The sequence below is a fragment of the Chaetomium globosum genome, genomic scaffold (genome assembly GCF_000143365.1).
Source record: "Chaetomium globosum CBS 148.51 scaffold_4 genomic scaffold, whole genome shotgun sequence".
Classification (NCBI taxonomy): domain Eukaryota; kingdom Fungi; phylum Ascomycota; class Sordariomycetes; order Sordariales; family Chaetomiaceae; genus Chaetomium; species Chaetomium globosum.
In genome coordinates, this window is record NT_165979.1 from 4,461,206 (window position 1) to 4,485,335 (window position 24,130).

The 24,130-nt window shown below is 57.1% G+C and overlaps 9 protein-coding genes across 9 annotated transcripts; 7 read left to right on the forward strand and 2 right to left on the reverse strand.

Moving 5' to 3' along the window:
- Positions 1-2,352: 2,352 nt before the first annotated feature.
- On the reverse strand, positions 2,353-4,220 carry CHGG_05174 (uncharacterized protein; the record flags this gene model as incomplete). Its single annotated transcript, XM_001224387.1, has 2 exons — positions 2,353-3,447; positions 3,501-4,220. 2 exons carry the CDS (start codon positions 4,218-4,220, stop codon positions 2,353-2,355), a joined length of 1,815 nt encoding a protein of 604 aa, XP_001224388.1.
- Positions 4,221-6,498: 2,278 nt separating this feature from the next.
- Positions 6,499-8,245, forward strand: CHGG_05175 (uncharacterized protein; the record flags this gene model as incomplete). Its single annotated transcript, XM_001224388.1, has 3 exons — positions 6,499-6,742; positions 6,840-7,726; positions 7,784-8,245. 3 exons carry the CDS (start codon positions 6,499-6,501, stop codon positions 8,243-8,245), a joined length of 1,593 nt encoding a protein of 530 aa, XP_001224389.1.
- A 618-nt stretch (positions 8,246-8,863) lies between these two features.
- On the forward strand, positions 8,864-9,799 carry CHGG_05176 (uncharacterized protein; the record flags this gene model as incomplete). The annotated part of the gene is made up of 2 exons (XM_001224389.1): positions 8,864-8,866; positions 8,954-9,799. 2 exons carry the CDS (start codon positions 8,864-8,866, stop codon positions 9,797-9,799), a joined length of 849 nt encoding a protein of 282 aa, XP_001224390.1.
- Positions 9,800-10,034: 235 nt separating this feature from the next.
- Positions 10,035-11,066, reverse strand: CHGG_05177 (uncharacterized protein; the record flags this gene model as incomplete). Its single annotated transcript, XM_001224390.1, has 3 exons — positions 10,035-10,694; positions 10,744-10,820; positions 10,883-11,066. 3 exons carry the CDS (start codon positions 11,064-11,066, stop codon positions 10,035-10,037), a joined length of 921 nt encoding a protein of 306 aa, XP_001224391.1.
- Positions 11,067-11,675: 609 nt separating this feature from the next.
- On the forward strand, positions 11,676-12,908 carry CHGG_05178 (uncharacterized protein; the record flags this gene model as incomplete). Its single annotated transcript, XM_001224391.1, has 1 exon — positions 11,676-12,908. One exon carries the CDS (start codon positions 11,676-11,678, stop codon positions 12,906-12,908), a length of 1,233 nt encoding a protein of 410 aa, XP_001224392.1.
- Positions 12,909-14,120: 1,212 nt separating this feature from the next.
- On the forward strand, positions 14,121-15,103 carry CHGG_05179 (uncharacterized protein; the record flags this gene model as incomplete). Its single annotated transcript, XM_001224392.1, has 3 exons — positions 14,121-14,325; positions 14,383-14,834; positions 14,906-15,103. The coding sequence occupies 3 exons, from the start codon at positions 14,121-14,123 to the stop codon at positions 15,101-15,103; spliced, it is 855 nt and encodes a 284-aa protein (XP_001224393.1).
- Positions 15,104-15,362: 259 nt separating this feature from the next.
- Positions 15,363-16,908, forward strand: CHGG_05180 (uncharacterized protein; the record flags this gene model as incomplete). The annotated part of the gene is made up of 4 exons (XM_001224393.1): positions 15,363-15,366; positions 16,115-16,164; positions 16,294-16,775; positions 16,851-16,908. 4 exons carry the CDS (start codon positions 15,363-15,365, stop codon positions 16,906-16,908), a joined length of 594 nt encoding a protein of 197 aa, XP_001224394.1.
- A 1,781-nt stretch (positions 16,909-18,689) lies between these two features.
- On the forward strand, positions 18,690-20,805 carry CHGG_05181 (uncharacterized protein; the record flags this gene model as incomplete). Its single annotated transcript, XM_001224394.1, has 4 exons — positions 18,690-18,834; positions 19,321-19,693; positions 19,754-20,083; positions 20,250-20,805. 4 exons carry the CDS (start codon positions 18,690-18,692, stop codon positions 20,803-20,805), a joined length of 1,404 nt encoding a protein of 467 aa, XP_001224395.1.
- A 2,417-nt stretch (positions 20,806-23,222) lies between these two features.
- Positions 23,223-24,069, forward strand: CHGG_05182 (uncharacterized protein; the record flags this gene model as incomplete). The annotated part of the gene is made up of 2 exons (XM_001224395.1): positions 23,223-23,590; positions 23,865-24,069. The coding sequence occupies 2 exons, from the start codon at positions 23,223-23,225 to the stop codon at positions 24,067-24,069; spliced, it is 573 nt and encodes a 190-aa protein (XP_001224396.1).
- Between the last annotated feature and the right edge of the window lie 61 nt (positions 24,070-24,130).

Sequence of the window (24,130 nt, forward strand, 5' to 3'; positions counted from 1 at the left end):
CACCCGGCCGGAAGACAGCAGCGGGACAGCGATCTGGTTTCGTGTTAACCTCGTGGTGCCCTGACTGAAGCCTCCTTCTCTGAGCCATCACCGAATTCTTCCCTCAGGTGCGTACCACAAATTCCATACGTCAAGAGGGTGTCGGGAAAAGGGGACACAACATTTGTAATCCAAAACATCACAGCGGGCCGGCTTCTGGTGACAGGTTTAACACACCAAAGCCAACAGACCGTTCAGATGCCCCCCTAAGTGACAAGGGGAAAATGGCATCAAATCTCTATGGACGACACTGCAAATTACGGTCTGCGCGGTCATCTCATGGAAATATGCCTATTCAGCAACAACACGGGGTTCTCCCGCTGCGCTGCCGCCCTGATTGGTGAACCAAGTGGCTACTACCGCCACAGCTCCTACTGCTCTGTCTCTCAATCCTACTATCACCACCATCGCACCTCAGTCGTAACGGGTGGAAATGCAGGAGTGTGGGCATGACCGCGAGGGAGGCAGTCGTCCGGATGCATATAACGAACTAGGTCAACGCCTATATGAAATCCATACCCCCCCCCCGCCCCCCGCCCCCCGCCATCGGATTGTACCGACAGGCGCCGAGTTGATCAACATGTATGTTGGGATGCTAGGTAGAGGGGGGCTGAGGCTACCGAACAAACTAAGGGGTATGCAACGCTCAAGTGGGCTCGATATGTGTCTTCTGTTGATGATGGTAGACGATGGCCCACGAGGGGAAGTGGGAATGCCTTTGTGGATCACAATTCAGGGAGGAATCAGGATAGTCTGAGTTTAGTTAGAGGCAGCTTGTAATTTAGCTCTATAATTATCAACGAGTCATCCGTCGTATACACTCCGTAGTTTCTCGTTTATCTCAGTCACTTCCTCTCCCTCAACCGACACCTAATCAACTCATATTCCATAATAAACGATATTGCCCGTTTTCGCCGCCTGCTTCCTCTGCTGCACCTACGTCAACCTGGTATTATCTCTCGCTGAAAATGCACCACCAGCTTATCAAGAGGCACACCTACGTGTGGTACAACGGCCCCCTTTTCCGGCGCACGTTTTCGATGACGCGACTCAGTCGTAAAAACCTTAATGGTTAACAATAACTAATCCAAATTTACACTATACAAGTTCCTACACCCACACTGTCACCGCCTCCTCCCAATTGAACTAAACACCGGTTTGGCCCAACGGTATTGGGAGGAGGACCGGTTGGACACCAATCGAAAGAGGACCGGTTCGACTTCCCCTCGCGGCGTAAAACTCTAAAAAAAAGAGTTTTCGTAGCCACCAACCTCCATTCCACCGGGGAATGGGGCTTGGTGGTGAGCTTTTTGTTTATCTGCGTAAAAACCCCCGTTGAATGTCAAATTTATTCTTCATTTCTTCTTTACCACGCCATAATAATACCGACATATCCAACGACTTCTTCACAGCGAATTCACAGCCCTCTTCAATCCTCACGTATGAATTATGCAAGCAACCCTTGAGGCTCCAAAATCTTTCATTCCGACGGCGCTGGGACGAATTCTTCGCCGCTCGTGTTGAGATCAAACAAGCGGACCATCTGCCCGAACGGCTGGAGGGTTTCCCTCGGGGTAATGGCGGAGTCGATGTCGATGTCCACACGGCGAAGCGCGGGTGTGGCTTCCGAGATGTGTTGTATCAGTTCACGCTAAAGGTTGGCGCCGAAGGGTACGTCGGGCAAGACGGGGTCAAGGCACGCTGCGAGAGACCGGCCTTGGTGAGGTAGATTTAGTCGTTCTTCTAAGCTAGGCTTAGTTCCAGATGGCGGAGACGTTGGAGGGGGTTCGAGACTCTCCACGGCAGTACAAAGAAGCAGCCATACGCATCGGCCGATGAACTGAGTACAGTGGGACTGCCTCAAACAGAATCTGGGACGAGTGGGCGTCCCTAGGGGGTTCATCACTATCAGCTCAGATTACCACAACCTCTTCCATTTGTTACGGGGGTATCGTGGCTAAAGTAGGCACGGCCACGGCCCCAGGACCCGGGCTGCATAGGCCGTTCTTGGCCACGGTAGTGCCTGTTTATATTTGCTACCCGACGCGGAGTGGGCTACCGATATAAGGTGCTGACAGGGCCGCCGCCAGCCCGTGAGTGAAAGGATATATTTGCCTAACCCAACGCCGTCTCCAAATGCAGGTCATCCAACACAACGTAAAAGAGACGCAGGATGAAAAGCGCTCCATGACCGTTCCAAGAAGTTGAAACCCTGTATATGTGATTGAAAAGAAACGTCGTGAACCTTCTGCCCATGACATACTCGCTTAGCCAGGGCAACCAGTCCCTTGCAACGTACAGCTCCGCGGGTCCTTAAGAACCCACGACCCCCGTGTCGTCCTGACGCCCCCGCCCTACGACCGGCAACTCGATCTCGCCATCGGAATCCGAGTCCCCGTCGGCGGCGGCCCTGTCCAGCATGCGGTCAATCTCGTCATCGGCCAGCGCCTGCCTCGGTTTCGACGATACGGTTAGGCCCGTTGAAACCGGTAGTTGTTTCAACCTCGGAGTTGGTGCTGGCGCGGGTGCTTGAGCATGGGCGTGGTGGTCACCGTTCATCTTCCTTCGTGGCGTGCCCCTTGTCACCGACATGGGTGAGCCGCCCACGAACGGGGGTTCGTCAATATCCATGGCTGACGGGGACTTGTCGAAGACGACGCGCTTTTGGGTATGCGGCTGAGAATGGGATTGCGAGCGGGCGTGATGCGGCGGCCGTCCCGTGGGTAGGCTCTTCCGTGGTTGTGAAGTCGGGAGAGCGGTTCGCTGCGGTGCCATGTGACTTGACGGTAGGGGTTGAGAGGCAGAGCTGGGGAACGCGTGCATGAGGTTGGCCGAGTTGCCTGGGCTACTCATGAAAAGGAGTGATTCGATTGCGTCTTGTTCACGGACGTTGGTGTGCGGCGAAACGAGCATGGCGTCCGTGGTGGCGCTCCTGTGTCGGCCCGGGGCGGGATAGGGGCGGCTGTGTAGCCCTGCACCCGGTGAGGTATGGCGGGAAAGGAACGGGGGAATCTGTCGTGGGTTGGGTTCCCTCCGGGGATTCCCTAAGTGCTGTGACGGCTGGATGCTTACGGGCGGTGCAAGGCCATGGCTGCTTTTCACCAGAGATGTTGAGTCTCCCCGGGAGGTGGATTGCGGGGACGTCCTCCACTGGGGATCCCCGGGGTGGCCAAGTGGGTGATGCTGTGGACCCGTGGCTGGGGTCGTGTTATTGCTGCCACGATGCGAGACAGTGGAAAGTTGTGGGCTTGCTGAGGAGCCGTTCCTCAGGTGTATCGTTGACCCGGAAGATGCAGGGGAGGGCGCCTGTGAAGCTAATGTCTCAACCTGCTCTATGGAGTGAGACTGCCATCCATGGTCGACCTTGACCATGGCGTACGACAGGCGCGCTTTCAGTTCGGCGGACAACTGGGGATGAGTTAGCACGCTGAGCGACCCTTCATTTCCGGCTGGAATCGTACCTCTCCAATTCGGCTTCCTGCCGTGGATGCCACGCTGACGGTGCTGGTATTCCTCGAGTGGCCGACCATTTGCCGCGGGGACACGTTCGACTTGTCGCGCGTATGCTTCACCACGCCATCGGCCATCCGCTTTTTTGACGCGCCGTGGCCCATGTCGGTCGCGTCCTCGGGTATCCTCGCTTGGGCTGCGGCGACCTGAGAAAGTTGGTGTAATTGAGACCCCTGGCTCGAGCCCTGGGCGGTGCTAGTGCCGGGGCTCAACCTCCCTCCACTCGCGGGCGGGGTAAACACGGGGTCGGCGCCGTTGGTGGTGTTGGTGCCCTGCGAATTGCTCCGAGAAAGTGGTAATGGGTGTCGACTTGGTATTTGCGGCGGATAGCTGTTTTCGGTTGGGGGACGGTGTTCGAAGGTGGACGATGTGGAATAGGTGTTTGGTCGGGAGTCCCAGCCGCCGCGAGCTGTCCCGGCATGGTCGACGCGACTCAATAAAATGCCGCCTGAAGGGATGGTGGGAAAGCGAGGCGCGTCGTCTCCGGCAGAATGGCGTGTTTCGAGGGCAGCTCCCCTCGGTACAGCGGCGAATTGGCTCATATTGGCTGAGTGCGACCCAGAGCCAGTGTAGGTGTAGGGCGCTGTGCGCGACACGATTGTTGACCCTTTGTCCCCGACGAGCCCGGAATCGAGTCGATGCGGAACCGTAGTTGGTTCCGGGTCTGTCATTGCGCGAGAAGTTGTGATGTGTGCCCCCAAAATCGGCGAGCGGGAGTACCTGGTAGTCAATGTTCTGGTGGGAGGTAACTGTAGTGGGGTGGTCCGATTGGCGGAGGGCTGGTTTGGGACAAGCAAGTTGGGAGATTTGGCGAATTTGGTGGTGGATGTGCAGGCCAGTTGGTTACGCGGTTTGCGCGACGCCGCCGCGGCTCAGCAAGCGGACAGCAGTGGGCGTGCTGTGCACAGACAGGATTGGAGACGGGCCCCGGAACCAAGCCCCACCCACCAACCAGCAGCCCTGAGAATGAGTCTACGCGGCCCCGTTCTACCCGACGTCACGGAGAGAAGGCCCGACCAGCAGCCACTTGACGTCTGCCGCGTTCAATTTTGAAGACTTTTAAGGTTGCAGACACGGGGCATGCGAACTGCGGGAGAAGCATGATAGCTAGATCCAGGCATGTTGAATTGATTCCATGTTCCAAGGATAACCTAGACCCATCCCAACTTGCGAAACAGCATTTCTGTCGCAAGCACATCTTAGGTAAGATAGGTAGGTGGCTAGTTATCTGGCTCGTTAATTCATGTCGCAAAGCCCCATGGAAGTCAGAGAACGGACCTTTTCTGACCAACTGGTTGGCAGAGGCGAGTCGGTTTTTGGATGAGGACGCGAAGTCACGTGGCTTGGTTGGTGGACAACGCGCTGCAAGCCATCGAGAACAACCCTGGAAAGGGCTTGTTTTTATTTTGACAGAGCAGCCGTTTTAGGCAGGGCTTGGGTGAGTTCGCGCCTGCCGTCCACATGGCACCCACTGAACGCAATGGCAAGGCGGGCGATCAACGATGCGATGCACAATGCCATTCATCACTCCTTTGCACCTCGGATTCTCGTCAGAATTTACACAGTAATCGTTTCTGGCTCCATCATCGGTGGGGCTCCAGGACCCCGACTCTGAGACGCACGGGTGCCAACGAAAACTCCCGATCCGGCTAGGACGCGTTTCCAACTTTATTCTTGCCCGAATCTCGGGCCGGGCCTTTTACTGGAATGTGTTATGCACACTCTCCGACTATCCGGAAGAATATGACCCGATCAAGGATTCTATCATCAACTCTGACCCGAGCCGTTCGTGGTATTCTCTATTCTCGAAAGCCCAAGCGAGCACCTTGGCTTCTTCCTCGACTTCAACTTCCAAACCCTGTATTGGGGGGGGGGGGGGGGATCATATGAAACTCGACAATACCTATGTAAACGGACGGGAAGTGCAAAAGCCGCGTGAGGCCGGGTGATAAGTTGTATTTCGGGAGCAGATGAGTTTCCCTTGGATAGGTCGGAACCGGCTGGCGTTGACCGAGTGCCCGTGCTCTCAGAAGTTGAACTTGTGGTCGCGCCCAACGGCGAGTTGAGCTTTATCAAAAGCCAACCCCCTCCGCATCCCGGGGTCCTGGGCCTTCTCCTGTCTCACAAACACGTGGGCGCCGACAGGATGGCACCAAAACTTAAATCATCAAAATCGACACCCCACGCTGCAGCATTGATATTTGATACTCGAAATGCCGATGAAAACCGTTGGCCGTGAATCCTGGCCGCGGCAGTGTGTGCGGATGCTGCCGTAATTCTTGGCCGTGAGCACGACATCGGCGGACTCGACCGGTTTGTGAACGCCCAGGCCGACCGCTGACGACCTTCCCGTTTTGGCGCTTGCAGGCGATCATGGCGGCCTGCCGTTGGCCCCGCGGGGGCCCTGATCAAGCAGTTGACAGCCTCCCCTGTGCTGGTTACCGCAACGGACCGAATCATGGCTGTCATGTTGAAAATATTTCCTCAAGCAGCACCGACCCCCAAGGCATCCTTCACGACATGAAATACCAGGGTCCAATCAGCTCATCGGGTTTGGCTCCCAAAAGAAGATGCCGAGCTGTGCTTGACGAGATCAAAGGTCCGAGATGACCCTCTATGCAGCCTGTATCTCGGAAAGCCCGACCGTGACTTGCCTTGTGGCGCCAGGATCCAACCAGGCAAAAACGAGGTTCAAATCCGAGAATGCTGAGGGTGCATACCAAGACGCCGAGGGGATTTGCCACCGATGGCGCCAGTGTCGTGTGCGTGTCACGTCACGTCGCACCAGGGAACTTTGTCTCTGGGACTGCGATGAACCTTAAAAACAGCGCGGGGGCAGTATCCTGCAGGCTGGGCTTCATATAAGATCGGCGCGACTGCTGCAACCCCGGGCTGCCATCTCTTCACGCAGCTTCTCCCTCCACTTCGGTTCCAAGGCAATTCGCAACCATGGGCGCCGACAACTCCTCCAACGAGGAGGTGGCCCCTAAGGAGGTTCACGTCCATGATGACTCCAAGACGAAAACAGGCGACGATGTCGAGGTCGGCGAGATCAAGGAAGAGAACAAGTATGCGTATGACGACTCGCAAAAGCTGGGTATCACGGGTGCCGTGTTCCTCATTCTCAACAAGATGATTGGCACGGGTATCTTTTCGACACCCTCGAGCATTTTCGCAGCGACGGGATCTGTCGGTGTGTGTTTGATGTTGTGGGTTATTGGTACGTCGCCATTAACCCCCTAGCCTTGTCTCGGATGATCCCCCGTATTGGTTGCTGACAAGCCGAATAGGCGGTTTCCTCACCTTCTGCGGCCTCAGCGTGTGGCTCGAATTCGGCCTGGCCATTCCCCGGTCCGGCGGCGAGAAGAACTATCTGGAATACATCTACCGCCATCCCAAGTACCTCGCGACCTGCATGCTCGCCTCGCAGATGATCCTGCTCGGCTTCTCATCCGGCAACTCGCTCGCCTTTGGCCGTTATATCCTCTACGCGGCCAAGGGCGAGCTCAAAGATACCTACGCGGCGCGCGGCATCGGCGTTGCCTGCGCCACCTTCGCCGTCGTGCTGCACGCCATAGCGCCGAAGTGGGGTATCCGGTTGTTCAACGTCCTGGGTATCTTCAAGGTGGCCGTGTTGATCTTCATCGTCTTCTCCGGCTTTGCTGCGCTAGCAGGCCGCCGCCTGGTGCCGGACCCCGGTAACTTCGAGAACGCCTTCGCTATCGAGAGCGGCGAGGGATACGGAGGCGGCGGCGCGTATGCCTACTCCAACGCCCTGCTCAACATCGTCTACAGCTACAAGGGCTGGGAAAACGCAAACTATGTGCTCAGCGAGATCAAGAACCCGAAGCGGACCCTGACTATCGCTGCACCCCTCGCGGTCGGCGGCGTGACCATCCTGTACGTCCTCGCCAACGTGGCCTACTTTGCCGCCATCCCGAAATCCGACCTGGCGACCTCGGAGGTGATTGTGGCGGGTCTCTTCTTCCGGAACGTCTTTGGCGACAGTGCCGGCGCCCGTACCCTGCCCGCTTTTGTCGCGCTCAGCAACCTAGGTAACGTCCTAGCCGTCAGTTTCGCCCACGCGCGGTTGAACCAGGAGCTCGGAAAGGAGGGTCTGCTCCCACTGAGCCGGGTGTGGGGCTCTAACAAGCCGTTCAACTCGCCCGCTGCTGCTGTAAGTTTCACTCTGGCTGTGCAGCCCCCTCAAACACAATAACTGACCACGATACAGCTGTTCCTCCATTGGATCGTGACCATCATCGTGCTGCTCGCGCCGCCCCCCGGACCGGCATACAACTTCATCGTCAACCTGTACACGTACCCAGGCGCGTGGATCAACAGCTTCGTGGCGGCGGGGCTCATCTACCTGCAGTTTCAGAAGAAGGAGCCGTGGAACCCGGGGTGGCGCACCTTTTTGCCCGTCACCATCATCTTCTTGCTGTGCAACGCCTTCCTGGCTATCGTGCCCTTCATCCCGCCGTCAGACGGCGACTTCTGGGCGGACGGCTACCCGTACTACGTGTTCCCTGTGGTGGGTGTGGGTGTTTTGCTGCTGGGCGCCGTGTACTGGTCGCTGTGGACCAAGTTCTGGCCGGCGGTGCGCGGGCACAAGGTGGTGGCGGAGCGGATTATTGATGAGACGAATGGGGAGGAGGTCATTCGGTATCGCAAGGTCAAGACACATGTTGCTTGAACGGGTTTGTTTGTATGTGCAAATCTGGTGTTTCCGGGGGTAGTAGGGGGTTGGTGGATGGGATAGTGACAGTATACCCGGTGGTTTCATTACTCGGAGGATGAATCTTGATGCATTGGTGTCTTGGAGGATGAGGCAAATTACTGCTGTTCAGTGAACTTGTATCCCACCCCTGTCCAACGATGTTGACATCGTCACCGTCTGTACTTTGGGAGATCTCGATTGATGACCCCATCATATGGGTTGCGTCTCATGGCTCCCTCGATCTGGGCTGACTCTTCGTCTCAAGGCTGAAGAAAAGTTGCCCCAAATCGCACAGTGCTGTGGGCAAATCTGGAGATGGTCTAGATTGGCCTGAAGCTCGCGAATGGCCCCACCAAATTCGATGTGGGACCCACTAACCAACCCCCGTCGTACTTTGCGCCACGACTCCAGATGCCAGCTTGCAGGCGCGATCATGACCGCATCGAGCCAAATTCACAAAATTTACAGACGATATTTAGCATAGACTTCGTGGCGTAGAGATACCACCAACACTTCCACCCTCTGCGATTTGATCGTCATACCTTTCGATACTATCACTCCGAATTCTCTGGATGACGCACACATAGCAGCAACATGGTGAGCTTTTCCCGTCGCATTCGCAGTCCCCCTTTCCATCACGGATCGTACGGACTCTCAACTTACCATCCCAAACCAACCCTCCAGAACACAACCTTCAACTCGGCGCTCAAACAGCGCACCACCATCCGCAAAGACCTCTCCGCCCTCTCCGCCCACCTCCCAACAGCCAGCAACAGCAACCATGACCCCCACCAGCCCCAACCAGCAGCACCACTCACCCCCGCGGCCCTGGGCTCGCTCTCCGCCTCGCTCACCGCCTTCGCCCGCACCGTGGACGAGTACAACGCGCTCGCCAAGCAGGAGCTCAACGCGACCAAGCAGGACAAGGCCTTCGAGCGGATCCGCGACTTCCGCGCCGAGCTGGCCGACTTCCGCGCCCGCTTCGACGCCCTCAAGGCCGCGCGCGACGACGCCGCCCACGCCGACAACCGCGCCGAGCTGCTGGGGCGGCGGCCGTTTGCGGCGGCGACGCCCGAGAATCCGTACGCGAATGTTGGTGGTGGGGGTGGTGGTGGTGGTGGTGGTGCGCTGGGGGTGGCGTCGTCTGCGTCGGGATATGGGATGAGTGGCAGGGGTCATGCGCGCACGACAAGTAGTGCGGAGGCTGGATCGGGGGGGTTGGGCATGGGCAGTGGCGATGTCACGCGCGAGGGCCATGCCCTAAGGGAGCAGCAGTTCTTTGCGAATACCCACTCGGCGCTGGACGACTACATTGCGCGCGGACAGGCCGTGCTGGGCGACCTGGGCCAGCAGCGCGAGATGCTGAAATCGACGCAGCGCAGGCTGTACTCGGTGGGCAACACGCTGGGGATTTCCGGCGATACCATCCGCATGATTGAGCGGAGGGCGAAGCAGGATAAGTGGATTTTTGGGGCCGGCGTGGTGGTCTTTTTCCTGTTTTGCTGGCTGGTTCTGCATTTCCTGCGGTAGCCTGCCTCGAGTGTAAGTGTGGGTGTTAGAGGAATGCTTGCTTGGTCATCTAGCGCGGAGTTTGGGCGTAGTCGGTGGTATTTGCTGGTTAATTGAAGTCTATCTGGCAGTTGATGCCAACCATCTTGCCATCCTCCAGCCCATGCTTTCTCTTTGTACAGTATGCAATCCATCCCCGACCAACAAGATACTTTAATCCCTTTTCCCACAACCCTTTCTCACCACCCCCACCCCCTTACGCATGCCGCAACGCAATAGTAAACAGCACCTCCTCCGTAGTCTCCACCTCCACCACCTCCGTCGTCGGCAAGACATGATTACTCGTGCTCACCCTTCCCCCAAACCGCGTCTCCCAATCCTGCACATCCCACTCCAACCCCCTCGTGGTAATCCGACTGGCCGCGCCCACCGGCAGGATCCCCACATGCTTGCCAAACACATCCCCACCACCATTCCCACCGCCACCACCGCCAGACACCACGCTGCCCTCCTCCCTCACCCGGATGCGGTGCCGCCCCGCCTTGAGCAGGAAGGTCAGGCTCTCCCCGCTGAAGAGATACATGCGCCCGTCGGCGTAGTGGGCGTCGGTCTGGAACAGGTACAGGTGGTGCAGCTGGCTCAGGCCCTGGTCGACGCGCCCGCCCAGGCCGCCGATGGCGACGATGTCGAGGGGTTTGGGAGTGGCGTGGTGGTGGTGGGGATGGGAGTTGGGGATGCTGGTAGTGGTGTGATAGTGTTGGCGGATGTAGGCTACCGCCTTGCCAAAGTCGGTGGACTCCTGGTCTGGGTCGCGGATGACGAGCGTCTGGGGGCCGCTGGTCTTCTGGGACGCGTAGTACGAGTGTACGGCAGGGGTGAGGGAGTCGAGATCGCCGATGATCATGGCGAGGTCATCCTGGGAAGCGGTTAGAGGGGCAGAGTCAGACGAGATAGGTGTGCTTTACGAAACATGAGTCGCCGTGCTGGCCGGCTGCCTCGTAGAGGGCGTTTGCCCCACCATCTGCCGCGATGCGGACTTGGGCTACTACGTCGTTAGGGATGATGCCTTTTTCTCCTGTTGTTTGGTTTGCGCGGTGGACTGACCGTTCTCCCACAACCTCCGCGTCACATCGAGATAATGGAGGGGCTGGTTGAGCACGATCAGAGCGAATTGGTCTGAAGTTGTTTTGTCGTCGATCTGTGAACGGGCCTGGATCAAATCTGCCGGATTCCACTCGAATGATCTAGATCGCTGATTCGCGATAGCGTCGTCGTGATGTTCGATCATGATGCGTATGAAGACCCAAGTGGGGCGTGGGGGATGGGATGGATCGAGTTCTTTGTTCTCTGTTGAGCACTTTCTAAGCTTTTTGAGACTGACTTAACACAGCTAGCAGCTATTTAGCAAGTGGGGCTGCAAGGAAGCCGCCACAGTCTGTTGTGTGAGTTCGGATTGTATCAGCCAACACACAGCAATAAGTGAATAGTGACCTCGCCAACGTCATGAAGTAGTGTCCGTAACAGTGTTTGTTCGTCTGGACAGATGTACTGTATACGTCACATAATTCGGCCACAGTAAACACAACAGCCCATGGCCACATCATAGCTATACATGTGCCTCACGCCAGGGCCCCATCAACACCCCATTCACCCTGGTGGGAACGGTCGTCATATCTGATCTTTGACTTCGTAGCTCTCGGTGACCAGGAATGTAGCTGGCTAGACTCATGATGGACCGTGAACTGGACGCCAGTGACTTCCGTACCTATAAATTCCTGTCCATCCACCACCGCACCCCGTTCCTTCCTTCCCCATCTTGTCATCTTCGCTTCCCCTTTGTCGTTTCCATTCTCTCGTCCATAGTCCCTCAAGTAACTCGACTCTTGGACGACACACAATGCCCATGGAACAGCACAGGGATGCAGCGCAGGAAGTCTACCGCTTCCTCGAGGCCTCATGGCAGGGGGCCATCCGGGTGGGCCAAACCACCGTCCGGGTGAGCCGAACTACCATCCGGACCGCGCGGCGCCTGCACGCCGTGCTGACCGAGACCCACGGGGCCACCGACGACCTCGCCAGCTGGGAAGTCGCCCTCCGCACCTCGCTGCAAGAGGCAGGGCGGCTGGGTCGGGTCGCCCTCTATCGCGCACACCAGATCCGCCTCGCGCTGGCCCAGAACCCGCCGCAGCCCACCGACGAAAGGTGGGAGATGGTCAGCGAGGGCGACGCGACCAGCAGCGTGGGTGATGCGGCCGAGCTCGACGATCGTTGGGACGATAACGGCGCGCTCTTCGACGACGAGCCCCTCGCCGGCGGCTACACCCTGGCGGACCTGCTGTCCGACTCCGACAGCGACTCCGCCGGCGACGGTCACCCCTCTTCCTGCTCCTCCTCCTCCTCTTCCCTTCTGCCCCTCGTCAACGGTCCATCGTGGCCGTTGCCTGCCCCCCAAGCCTCCGTATGGCGTGGCGCCTCACTACACCGCTGGCGCAACTCCTCCGCCGCGGGCGCCGCCAGACCCTCAGCAACGCCCGAACCCGCACCGCACGCGCCCCACCCCCACGGCCACCAGTCCGACGACCGCGGCACGCCGTCCACGGCGCACAACCAGCCGCCGCCCGCGCCCACGGCAGCGCGTCAAACCACACCACCGTCGCCGCCGTCACAGCAGCCGGCCCCGCGGCAGACCCCACCACCCGCAGCATCCACAACGTCTGCCATTACCGACGGAGACGCCGCCCCGGCCGGCCGGCCACCCACCAACCCCCGCGCCTACGACGACGAGTGCGTCTCGCCAGCACCGGCCTCGGGACAAGGCAGCGGCGGCGGCGGTCCATCATCAGCACCCACAACCGGGCCACAACCGCCGTCGTCCACGCGGCCGCCTTCGATCCGCGACAGGCTGGTGCCGACACGGATTCGCGAGGCCAGGTCCCGGGAAGGGAAAGGGGCAGGGGCAGGGGCAGAGGCAGGCGGGCCGAGCCGCGCACGCTCTGGATCGGGATCGTCGGGACAGACGCCCGCGCCCGCGTGGACGCCAGAGGCGGGGTATGACCGGGTCGATGGCGAGGTGAGGGCGAGGATTGCGGATGTCGTGCGGCGGGCGCGTCGTGGTGGTGGTGGGGAGTAGGTAGGGCGGCGGAGCGCGGAGAGTATCGCGTGTGCATGGGGTAGGGGGGGGCTGAGATCTGAGCTCTCTGTTGGCGCGATGGGGTTGTGAGGGAGATATCTCTGGGTAGCTGATGCGGGCCAGGAGGGTGCGTGTATTGGTGGTAGTTGTCAGTATGGAGAACCTTGGTCGTGGAGGCTGGGCGCGGTGCGGAAGGCTGTTGGGTCGGGGCTGGCGTCTTTCTGGCCGTTTATTGTCTTTAGAGAGCATGACAGGTTTGTCAAGGCGGCGTTTTGGTTAAAGGAAGATACCCCGGGTACGGATACCAAGCAAGCAAATGAAAGTGTTTGTTAATCGCATGTGAATGGGTCTTCTGTGATCAGTCAGTTGTGGGTGATCTTGAATCCCACCGCCAGTAACGGACGGGTCGACACGAATAATAATATCGAGATTGGGATGGAAAATAAGAACAAGGTCGACTTTGACACTGGAGCTCGACGCCCGTGTGCCGCTCTTCTAGTTCAACTCGCGCTCCTCGTCAAGTTCGTCATCCACCAAGCCCTGCGCCGGATGCCGGATGCATCGACCACCAAAGACCGAATATCGATCGGGCGTTCCGGGCTGTCTTACTGTTCGACTTCCTTCATACTCCATTCGGAAATGATGCCAATAAGAGAGTTCTGTTCTGTAGCCATATCAGGTAGGTTTGGGCAGGTCACGCTAGAAAGCTCGAAACTACATCGTTTCCGTTGATGTAGTCGATAACTGGGCCTGAGGCGGGAGAGAAAAAAATATCGCCTGCCAAGCACGGTATCACACGCAGCTCTTTCTTCTTTGATGAAGTTGTACTCGATCGGAAAGATGGCGGGCGACGACCATGAGCTCAAGCTGCATTTTTACAACTCTGCTCATTGTGTAATGTAATGTAGGTAATGCAGGAGCCTGGCTTGTGCTCATTCATGTCTGGGAATCTTGGGCGAGCACAGCTTGAATGGGTGGCTGCTTTGGGAAAGTGGGGCTCTACTACCCCAGTCATTGGCCAATCCCCCAGCCCGGGAAATCCCCGGTTTGGCGGCGACAGCCTCGCCAGAAATTTTGGCGGCATCCGAAGCTGCTTACAAAACAACTGGGAGGGTTGTGGCGGCCACCTTCGTTTCGCGTTTCGTGTTTCTGTCTCGTTGCCATTTGCTGTTGCATCTTTTACGGCTTCTTGTTCCTGGAATTTGGTCGAAAATGTACCGCACAGCCCTGAGGTCAGCGCCCAGCGCGTTGCGCGCAGCAAGGCCGACGCTTTCTTCCGGCTCCCGGCGCTTCGCATCGACTACCGCCCAGACCAGCAAGAAAGGAACATGGAAGGGCACCGGGTTCCGATGGGGTCTCGCCGTCGCTGCAGTCTACTTCTACAACACCAGCCCCATCTTCGCTGATGAGCTGCCTCGTGCGTCACATTCGCCCTGACCAGCTTGCTCTCCCTCCCCATACTAACCAAACCCAGCCCAAGTCGGCCCTGCGCCCGCCCACTTCTCCGATGCCGACCTTCCCACCATCGAGGCCATGATTGAGGAAAAGCGTCGCCAAGGTAGCCGCCGGCCGCCCCGCCATCACCCCCACCCAAAGCCGACGCAGCCGGTAGAAGCGAAAGCTAGACGAAGCGAAGTCGGAGACGACCCAGGAAAAGAAGGCCCCAGTAACGGAGAAAAAGGCGGGATGCGGCGGAAGTACCGGGTCCGGCGGAGGCTCCGGAACCCGGCTCGCCCGAGGCGTTGGAGCAAGAGGCTGCGCAACAGGGCGCCTTCGACCCGGAGACAGGGGGAGATTAACTGGGGCTGCCCGTGCTTAGGTGGCATGGCTGATGGCCCTTGTGGCGAGGAGTTCAAGGCGGCCTTTAGCTGCTTCGTCTACTCCAAGGACGAGCCCAAGGGGATGGACTGCGTTGACAAGTTCCCAGTACGTATCCGGTGAGCAGAGATGGCCGAGCCCAACCGTTGGCTAACATATCATTTTCTAGACACATGCAGGACTGCTTCCGGAAGTACCCCGAGATCTACGGCTCCGAACTGACCGAAGACGACGAGGAGGAGAATGCCCAGGCTCAGGAGGTCGCCAAGGAGATCAAAACAAACGAGGAGACAGCAACTCCGCCTCAGAAGGCAGCAGATGTCTCCCCGAAGGAAGCCGCAGATGCGACCGATGCGAACAAGGGGAAGAAGCAATAAATAATACTAAAGGCAACGTCCCTGGACGTACGACAACCCGGATGCGGTCCGGGCGAAGCAGCAGACCGGTGTTGAGCTGGGGTTGCGTGAGCTTTGATCATAGCCCGCATGACGCTTATGTACTTTATACCATGTAAAACCGTTAGAGCCGTTGCTGCATAGACTCCTCTTCAGTTTCTGTCATCAGCTATCATGATCAGGCTTAGCGTGTCTTTACTCGGGTAGAGGACTCTTGTATCCATCCGCAGCACCTAGAAACATGGGTAGGTAGGTACCTAGGTAGGTAGTGTAATCCGTACGAGTCACAACACAAGACTTCGGGCGTCAACGGTTTTCCCCAGATCGATATTCAGGGGAGACCTCCACGCCCACGCGAGCCATGGTAAAACCCTCGAAAAAGCATCTCACTTGGCTCTTGGCATTCGGCTTCTCAGAGCTTGCGAGCGCGCTAAGCCAGCCGCCGACGTCATTATTACTGGGGTTTTCGTGGCAGCCCCGCTCGACAACTCAGAGCCTTGGCTGCAACCATCTTGGTGGTGCGAGGGGTCGAGTGTTATCTATTAGGTGCTCTGAGGTCACCGGCCGGGCAGGCAGTCGGGTTCGGGTCAGTGGGTAGGGCAGCTGGTACCCAAGCCCGGTTTTCGGTTTTATCCATCACATGTGGCCGTCAGTCACCCGCCTATTTCTTTCGTTTTGTTCGGTTGAACACCGTGACCTTGCCCAATCCCATCACGAAATCACGAAATCTCGAAACCTCGAAACCGATTGATCATCGAGTCCGTGCAACAAAACATTTGTTGCATTTCCATCGGTTTGCGAATTCCTTGATCGCAGGCATCAACAAGACAATAAATAATACAGAGCCATCCAATCTCTCCTCCCAAAAAAATTAGCAAAAGTAAGTCAGGCACCGATTCCCAGAGTTCCGAATTTGCATTGGCGGTGTTTACACTTCCTTGTGTCTGCGTTTACTACCAACAACAAACCCACTAACACACCAACCCCTCACAGTGTCTTACGCCGAGGTTGCGTCTAAGGGAGCCAAGCAGTCGGCAGAGGAGGTAAGCCTACACTAGCCCATCTAGCCCTTAACCGTTCCTGTCCATTCCCTACCTACCTACCCAGGTAGTCCCCCCCCATGCTCTCCACCCCGTTCCTTAACACTGACTCTTTTGTGCCCCATCATCCAGGCCGCCGCCCCCCAACCGCCGCAAGTGCAAGTCGACGCGGGTGTGGCCTCGTCCACGGGCTCGCTGATCGACGTCGACACGCCCTCGGTGCACACGGTGCCGTCGGACTTTGAGTCGCAGGAGATCAAGACGGAGACGCAGGCGTCGCGCGTCGAGCGCGAGGCCGAGCAGGAGGCCGCCGCCGCCCGCGCCCGCGCCGAGGCCGAGGCCGCCAGCAAGAAGAAGAAGCGCGTCGCCGAGGAGGCCGCCGCCAAGAAGCGGAGGGCCGAGGGCTGGTTGGCGAGGCACTTGGATGGGATGAAGGCGGGTGGTGCCGGTGCCGCGGTGTCGCTGGCGAATATTGTGGCGGTGGTGGGCTTGAGTGGTTGGTTGGGGTTCCGCGCGTGGGGTTTGTATGATCGTGGTCGGTTGGGGTGGAAGGAGGCTGGTGTTGGGCTCGGAGTGTTGAGCGCTGTGGGCGTGGTGGAGGGCGTGTTTCTGAAGTGAGTTCTCCGTCTCCGATTTCTTTCTTCTTTTCTGTTTTGTGCGTTTCAGGTTCGTGAACCTTTCTTTTCGAGGTTGAGGCTAACAGTTCGGTGTAGCTACTTCTCCAAAGCCAAGGGCAAGGACCACTAGTCGCGGCAGAGCCTACCGACACAACCGCCCTTCTCGATGAAGATGACGAATAAGGATAGTTTATACCAGTGACCGTTCGTTCGGTTTCCTGGGTTCGGCCGACGGCGGCGCGGATTACGAATATCTCTTCTCCGACACTCTCACCTCTTCCCGGGCGTTTTGTTATTTCCGTCTTCAGCCGTGTATCTACCCTCGCATCGTGGCGTTGTTAAGCTCGGAATTTGACTTCTTACATGTCCCACAACACGTGCATGCTCCGAGGATGGATGCGAAGCAGGCTGTGTTCTAGGCCCCCCACATCCGACCTCATCGGGTAGGAGCTCGAGCAGGGAAATGTCGTGCCACCATGCGGATTACATGGAGATGCTGATCTGGTCCATTAATAAACCCACCTAGGTCGATTCCAGGCACTGGAGGATGATCTCTAGGTGCTCCTAAGGCACGGACCTTTCGACACAAGACCAACCTCTATCGCCGACACCAAGCTCAACTATTTGTCCTCGCACTCAACTCTTAAGTCCTCCCATTAACATGGGGAAACCGAGTCAGGGACGAGGAACTTTTACACGTCAGCTCGGCCCCCATCTCACCCGGCACGGCACTACAACATCGCCACCGGTGCCACGGCCCCGGTGCCGGTCATGAAAAGGTCCCTAGATCGACAAGATAATTGCTTGAAATGGTTGTTTAACGTGTTTGTTAGTAATCATTAACTAATGGTTCCTTACTGCGTTCATCGGACTCGCATCTGACACTTCAATACGCGTTGCCAAGATCTCTGCCATGAATTAGATATGGTTTAATACGATAGGTCTTGTTGACACCTGCGCGAAGGATCAAAAAGAGCGGCACTGAGACACTGTTTGCTTCCACTGAGTGGTGACACATTGTTCTATGATGACAGAACCGCACTTCAACAAGGGCGGTAATGGAACACAAACAGCGGCAACCACGCGGCGCGGCCCTGAAACTCTCCGGGAAACTCAGCATGCCACGCCCGCCGTTTTGGTAGTACGACCGGGGGTTTCTCTGTGAACTAAATTGGGTACGAATAAGTTGAGTGGCTGGAGCCAAGTCGGCGGCTTTGTCGCCTGGGCGTGCATGAGGGGATGAGGGGATGAGGGGATTGATGACCACCATCTCTAATTCGCTGAGTGATAAACGGAGCTACCGCAGCCAAGGGCGCTCTTTTTCTCCGAGGCTTTGAATCTCTTGTATGATTCTGGCAAGAAAAAGCTGGGAACGAGAAGTAGAAGTCCGCCTTCGGTATATTAGCGAATGGCCTATTGTTCGCGCTGATGTCCGTTTTGGGCTCTCAGGGGTGGCGGATGGTCGTCTGCACCGCTACGGTTAGTGTTGTATGAACATGCAGCAAGGGGAGCTACTTGGGTTCGAGCGCAACCCTAAAGGGGGCTTCCCATTGAAACGCGGTGTGCCCGAGGGGGGTAAACCCGCAGGCGCCAGTTCTCGGCGGACGCGGTTCCGGACAAATCATTCGTTTCCTACACGGCAACTGCCGAATAAGACAGCTCTTCCACCGGGTCAGAGACATCCAGAGGCGCATGCGGCCGAATCCACGGGCCCGTCGCTCTCAGCCCTATGGGGCAGGAGGCGGAGCCAGAGGACGATTCCGTTTGCGCTCGGTATTAGCACACCCCCTGGCTCGGTCATCGCTTTCTCTTCCCCACGAATCATATTGGTACGGTGTCATTGCGTGGCATGTATGTCTTATAGGCCCACGCGGGCTCTCTTTTCAGTTCTGATGGTTCCCCGGACTAGACATGGATTCACAAATTCTTGTCCTGTTGTTCGCCAGCAACCACCCCGGACACGATGTCTACGGAGAAGCCTTCCCGTCCTCTCATACGCCCTATGGCCGAGAGACGAAAACGATCATGCAGCGAGTGCCGGCGGAGAAAGCAAAAGGTTGGTACCACTACTCAGGCAGCCTCCGCGGACAGCACCGGTCCACATTCCTCTGCAGCTGCCCGTTGACACGACTCACTAGTGTGATCAACGACAACCCTGCCGGAACTGCTCTCGGCGAATGCCACGGCCGATCTGCTACTACGAAGGCGCCCCGTATGGCCCTTGATTGATTCGAACCTTTGATTCGGGTCAAATCTAACACAGGCCGTTATAGCCTCCATGGGAAACCTCCATGCCCTACCCCGAAACTCGAACGGTTTGCTCCAGAAGAGCCTTTTATTTCCCCGACTACCACAGTTCTGTCTCCTAGTACGTCGGGGCACTTGGATGGCCAGCTATGCTACATGCCCACGACACCTGGTAAAAGCTGCGACGAGGATACATCCACCAGCCCCTTGATGACAATGCCAACACTTCCTTTCCATCCAATCCAACTCGACGACGTTGTACCTTATGCGAATAACTGGTTCCCATTCTTATCAGGCACCCCCACCAGCCCCTGCCCGTTAATATGTACGTTCCCAAATTCCTCTTATCAACAATGGATTGCGAGAGCGCTGATGGGAAATCAACAAGTCATAGAAGCATGTCAACGAAGTACGAAGGCGCTGAGCAGGAACGAGATTCTCGCAGCACGGTGCGCTGCTATTCAGGGGCTGCACAAGATGATTGCCGACCCGGCCACCGCGACCAGCGACGAGGGCATCACAGCGGTCGTGACCCTGGTTCTCAACGACCTATGCTTCGGGGAGACCCAGGCACTGCGGGTCCATGTCGACGGCGCTCGTGAGATGGTCATGGCACGCGGCGGCCTGGCGGCTTTGGGCCAACAAGACCTAGCCAAGATGGTGCTTGTGTAGGTTTACCCACCCGACCAGCTGCTTGATGGTCTGCAAGATGCCCTAACAACGCACAGCGCCGACCTCGCCACGGCCGTGGCCGTTGACACGACACCCTCCTTCTCCGAAGCCGATCTCTCGGCATACAGGCAGTCCCTCGGTGCCTCTTCCGCGCCCACACTCAACGGAGCAAGCCCTCCAAATCCAGCAGCCCCAAGACCAACGCCCCGAAGGTCAGCACTCTTCCGAAGCAACAATTTAACCCTCATCACTGTGCACCCGCCGCGCAACCCAACCCTCGACCTCCTCACCACCGCCATGCTCGCCGACACCAACTTCCTTCTCGACACAGTCCTCAACCTCCCTCCGAACTCGCCCCGAGCCCAACTGCACAAAGTCCTCGTCATGTCCAACTGGCTGCAGGGGCGCCTCTCCGCCGCAGCAGCCGTCGCCTCATATCCATCCTACGACCAACCCAACAGCCACTATCACAACCCACTCAACCATGGCCAACCCAACCAGCCCCCCAAACACCAACCCAACCACCAACCCCACCCACCCAAACCCAAACAGGCCAAACCCAAATCCAAACCTAACCCCCAACCAAGCCCTCCACCGCGCAATCCTCCTCTCCTCCCAGCTCTACTGCCGCGCCATCCAGACCCGCCAACCCCTAGCAAGTGTGGCACGGATTCAAGACGCGCTGGACCTGCTCGAGGCCGTGCGGGCCGTGCCGTGGGGCGTGTGGGAACAGGGCCGGGGCCGGGGCCGCTCGGGGACTGGAGAAGGGGAGGGGGATGGAGAGGGGATGCTGCAGACGTTGGTGGCGGTGTTGGTGGTGGTGTTGCCTGTGATGATGAGGGTGGGGATGGGGGGCGGTGATGATGGTGGTGGCGGTGGTGGGGGGCACAACAACAACAACGGGTTAAACTCGGGGGGGTATGGGTTTGGGTTTGGGTCTGGGTCTGGGTCTGGGTCTGAGTATGGGTATGGGCATGGGTATGGGGGAAGGGGGATGGTGGTGGCAGCTGTGGTGAGGCTTGCGTTGATGGACTGGGAGGGCGCGGTGCGGATGTTGGGGAGGGTAGTTAGGTTGCAGGCGTGGCTTCGCGGTGTAGGCAACAGGTGATGGTGAGACTAAAGGGGGGTTGCGGTGTGACTTACTTAGAGAGTGGCCCCTTTTGTCAATAGCCAATGCTTGTTGACAACCTTGTTGATAACAAACAATGTACTTGAGCTCTCCCGGATCAGACGCCATGACTCCCTTTAGTTCTCATGCTCACACAAATTGTTCAGCCATGCTGCTGTTCAAGCTTCTTCACACTCTTCGCCTCTAAACCTATAATCGTCGTCTTCGGTGACGTCTGCGGACTCTCAAGCCGCCTGTGAAAGCTTCTTGACTGGCTTCCTTCCAGGTTGTCTCAGGCCTCCTCTTTGGCCTTACTAATGTTTCCATACTACAATAGCTCCGACAGCAGATTAAGTTCACCTAAGTTAAAACCAAAGCACTGGGCATGCCTGTCTAAGGTAGTCACGTCAAAGTTGCCGCCGAATAGAAAAAGGACAAAAGAAAAAAACAAAAAAAAAGAAAGGGAAGAAAAGGAAGAAAATGAAAATATATAATTTAAAAAAGCCCAGAAGTGCGAGCTAATTTACTTCAACAAAGGCCGGAAGCAGTGGGAGGACTCTGTAGCTCTCGCCCACCCAGGGGGCAACGGAGGCTATAGTACGGTTAAGCCAGTGGGCTCGGCCCGGGTCGTAGGGGTCTGGCTAGACTGGAAGCTATCATGGAGGGCTCACTGCCAGGCAGTTGAACGGAAGCTAAGGACCCAGGACTTTGCCCTGTCAAGGATTGCGGCCAAGACATGGGGCCCGAGCCTTGCCCAGGCCCGAGAGGTGTACACCAAGTGCATTCGCAGTGCTATAGCCTACGGAGCCTCTAGCTACCACCAGCCAGCAGCTCCAGGGGGGACCAACAAGCCAAAAGGGATCGCAAAGGTTCTGTCGAAAGCTCAGAACAGGAGCCTCCGCATAGTGGTTGGAGCTTATAAACCGGCCCCTATTAGGTGCCTAGAGACGGAGGCTTGGGTGCCACCACTGGACCTCTACCTCAACAAACGGCTTGCCGACTTCGAAGACCGGCTACGCAAAGAGACCCTACAAACAGGGGCGGGACCAGAAGCCCCAAAGACTACCCCGCGGCACTTGATCACAGAGGCTTGCAACAGAGTCTACCGCAGGTTTAGAAAGAAGAAGAAGGGCCGAGGACAGAAGCCCCGTCATGGCCGCAGGCCCCAACACCCACCGAGAAAGCCACTATTATAGTGGGCCGGTGGGCTAGCCAGAGGTGGAAGACAGGAAAAAAGAGAGGCAAGAAGTTGAAAACCGACGAAGTGATGGAACTAGCCTGGCAGGCCCGGTGGGAGCAACAGAGACCAAGGCAAGAGGGGGTTGGTAGAAGGATGGCCGATAAGACCCCCCAGCTCTTCTTTTCACGAAAAGAGCCCTACAGAGTTACGAGGGCCTTACGAAGGCCCAGAGTACCCTCCTTTCCCAGGCTCGTATAGCAAGCACCCCCATTTGGAACGGCCCACATTTGGAACGCTGGGCAAATCTTGGCCCCTGGACCCACCCATCATCTTCAACACCATCTATTACAGTCTAATCACACCACCACAATACAGAAAGCACCTGATTCAGACCTTTCTGACCCGCTATCTTCAGCTATAGAGTCCTCTATACGGCCCACTTCAATCTGGGCCCGGTGGACCTGTTCAATCGAAGCGAACTGCTTGTTCGGATCCGGGACCACCCTCTTCCTTCTCGACGGCCGGGCTGCCTCCAACTGGACTTTTAGAGCCTCGTTCTTCTGTTGCAGGCGAGCCAATTGGAAGTCATTCTCGTCAAAAGCCTTCTCAACCTTCTTGAATAAAAGCCGCCGTGTAGAAAGATCTTGGCGTCGGATAGCCAGATTGGTCAGGTGACCCCGAAGGTCTGTCTTCTTGCGTGGAGTCTGAAATTCGACCTCCTTAGCTGTAGTAGTGGGCTGGCTAGGTAGCCTGGATACTGGGGTCTGTGGTAGGCGTAGTAGATCATCATCCTCAGGCGCCCGGTTTGAATTTTCCAGCAAGAGAGGGCTCATTAGTGGTTTGGCCATACGAAGAGGCCACAACCCAGATGCCTTCCACCCAGCTTTGATGTTGTGGGCCGTAATTGCCTTCCTCCGAGCCTTGACGAGGCACCTAAACATCAACTGCTTGCCCAATACCGTGGTTTCTGACCAACTGGTCAACTGGTTGAGGAGCTTGCGATAGGTGTGCTTCAGGGGAGAGAACACTGATAGATCCAACGGCTGGAGGACGTGTGAGGTGTGGGCTGGTGAAAAGAGCAGTTGGATATTGTTGCTGAAGCACTCCCACATAAATTCAGTGCTTGTGTGGCTGTCATGACCGTCCAGGATCAACAGGCGCCTCTGGGTAGGATCTTGCGGCTGGGTCTGGGGGATGAAGACCAGGAGCGGGGCGTCGCCGCCCGCTGCGCAAGAGAATGAAAGTGACTAGGGCGATGGAGTCAATTCTACAAAAAGAAGATATGAATTGTGAGGAAGAAAACGACAATGAGGAAATACCGAGAAATCACAAGAATCGCACCATCCAGGTTGCAGCAGTCGACGAGGCGAGCGAAGAGACCCGAGGCCTGGAGCAAGCCATGGATCATAAACTCAACAACAAGTTGGATATCATCAACGCAGAAGTTCTCATAGAGTTCAGAAAGTTGAAGGACTACATGGCAGAGGAGGTCGCAAAAATAACGGCCCAGTTGACTCAAGAGTTGCCGCAAGCGCGAGAGGAGCTCACTCAAGCACACCAGACTGCAGCTAGACGCCATGATGAGAGTTCAAGAAACCACATCAGGTCGACCAGCATATACGGACATCGCCAGACTGACCCTTCCAGTTAGCATTCACACCCCGGCCTCCTCCACGGGTCGGGTAACGACGCCGGAACCTGCGTTCTGCACGGTGGATACGTCTAGGGTTCCATAGGAACACAACGGAGAGACTACACCAGTAGCACTTCGAAAGCTCACTGAGAATGAAATGCAAACGCCTGGCAACCAGCCTAGCTGGCGGTGTGTTGCCGTTACCAGAGATAGAGGAAGCATCAACTGCATTAGAATCATTGGCAGGAACGAAGAGGAGGTAAAGAAAATCAAGGATATCGTCGAAGCAAAGAAGACACCGGGTGCAAGAGTCCTTCGAGACCAGCTGTACCCAGTCAAAGTCGACAACGTCAACCGTACGGTTGTCATCGACCACGAAGGAAAGATCCTTCCTGGAGCCGCAGAAGCCCTGGGCGAGGAAAACGACGTGCAGATTGCCAAGCTGACCTAGTTGAGCCGAAGGGACGCCGCAAAAGAATATGGATCCATGGTAGTATACGTCACGAAACTCG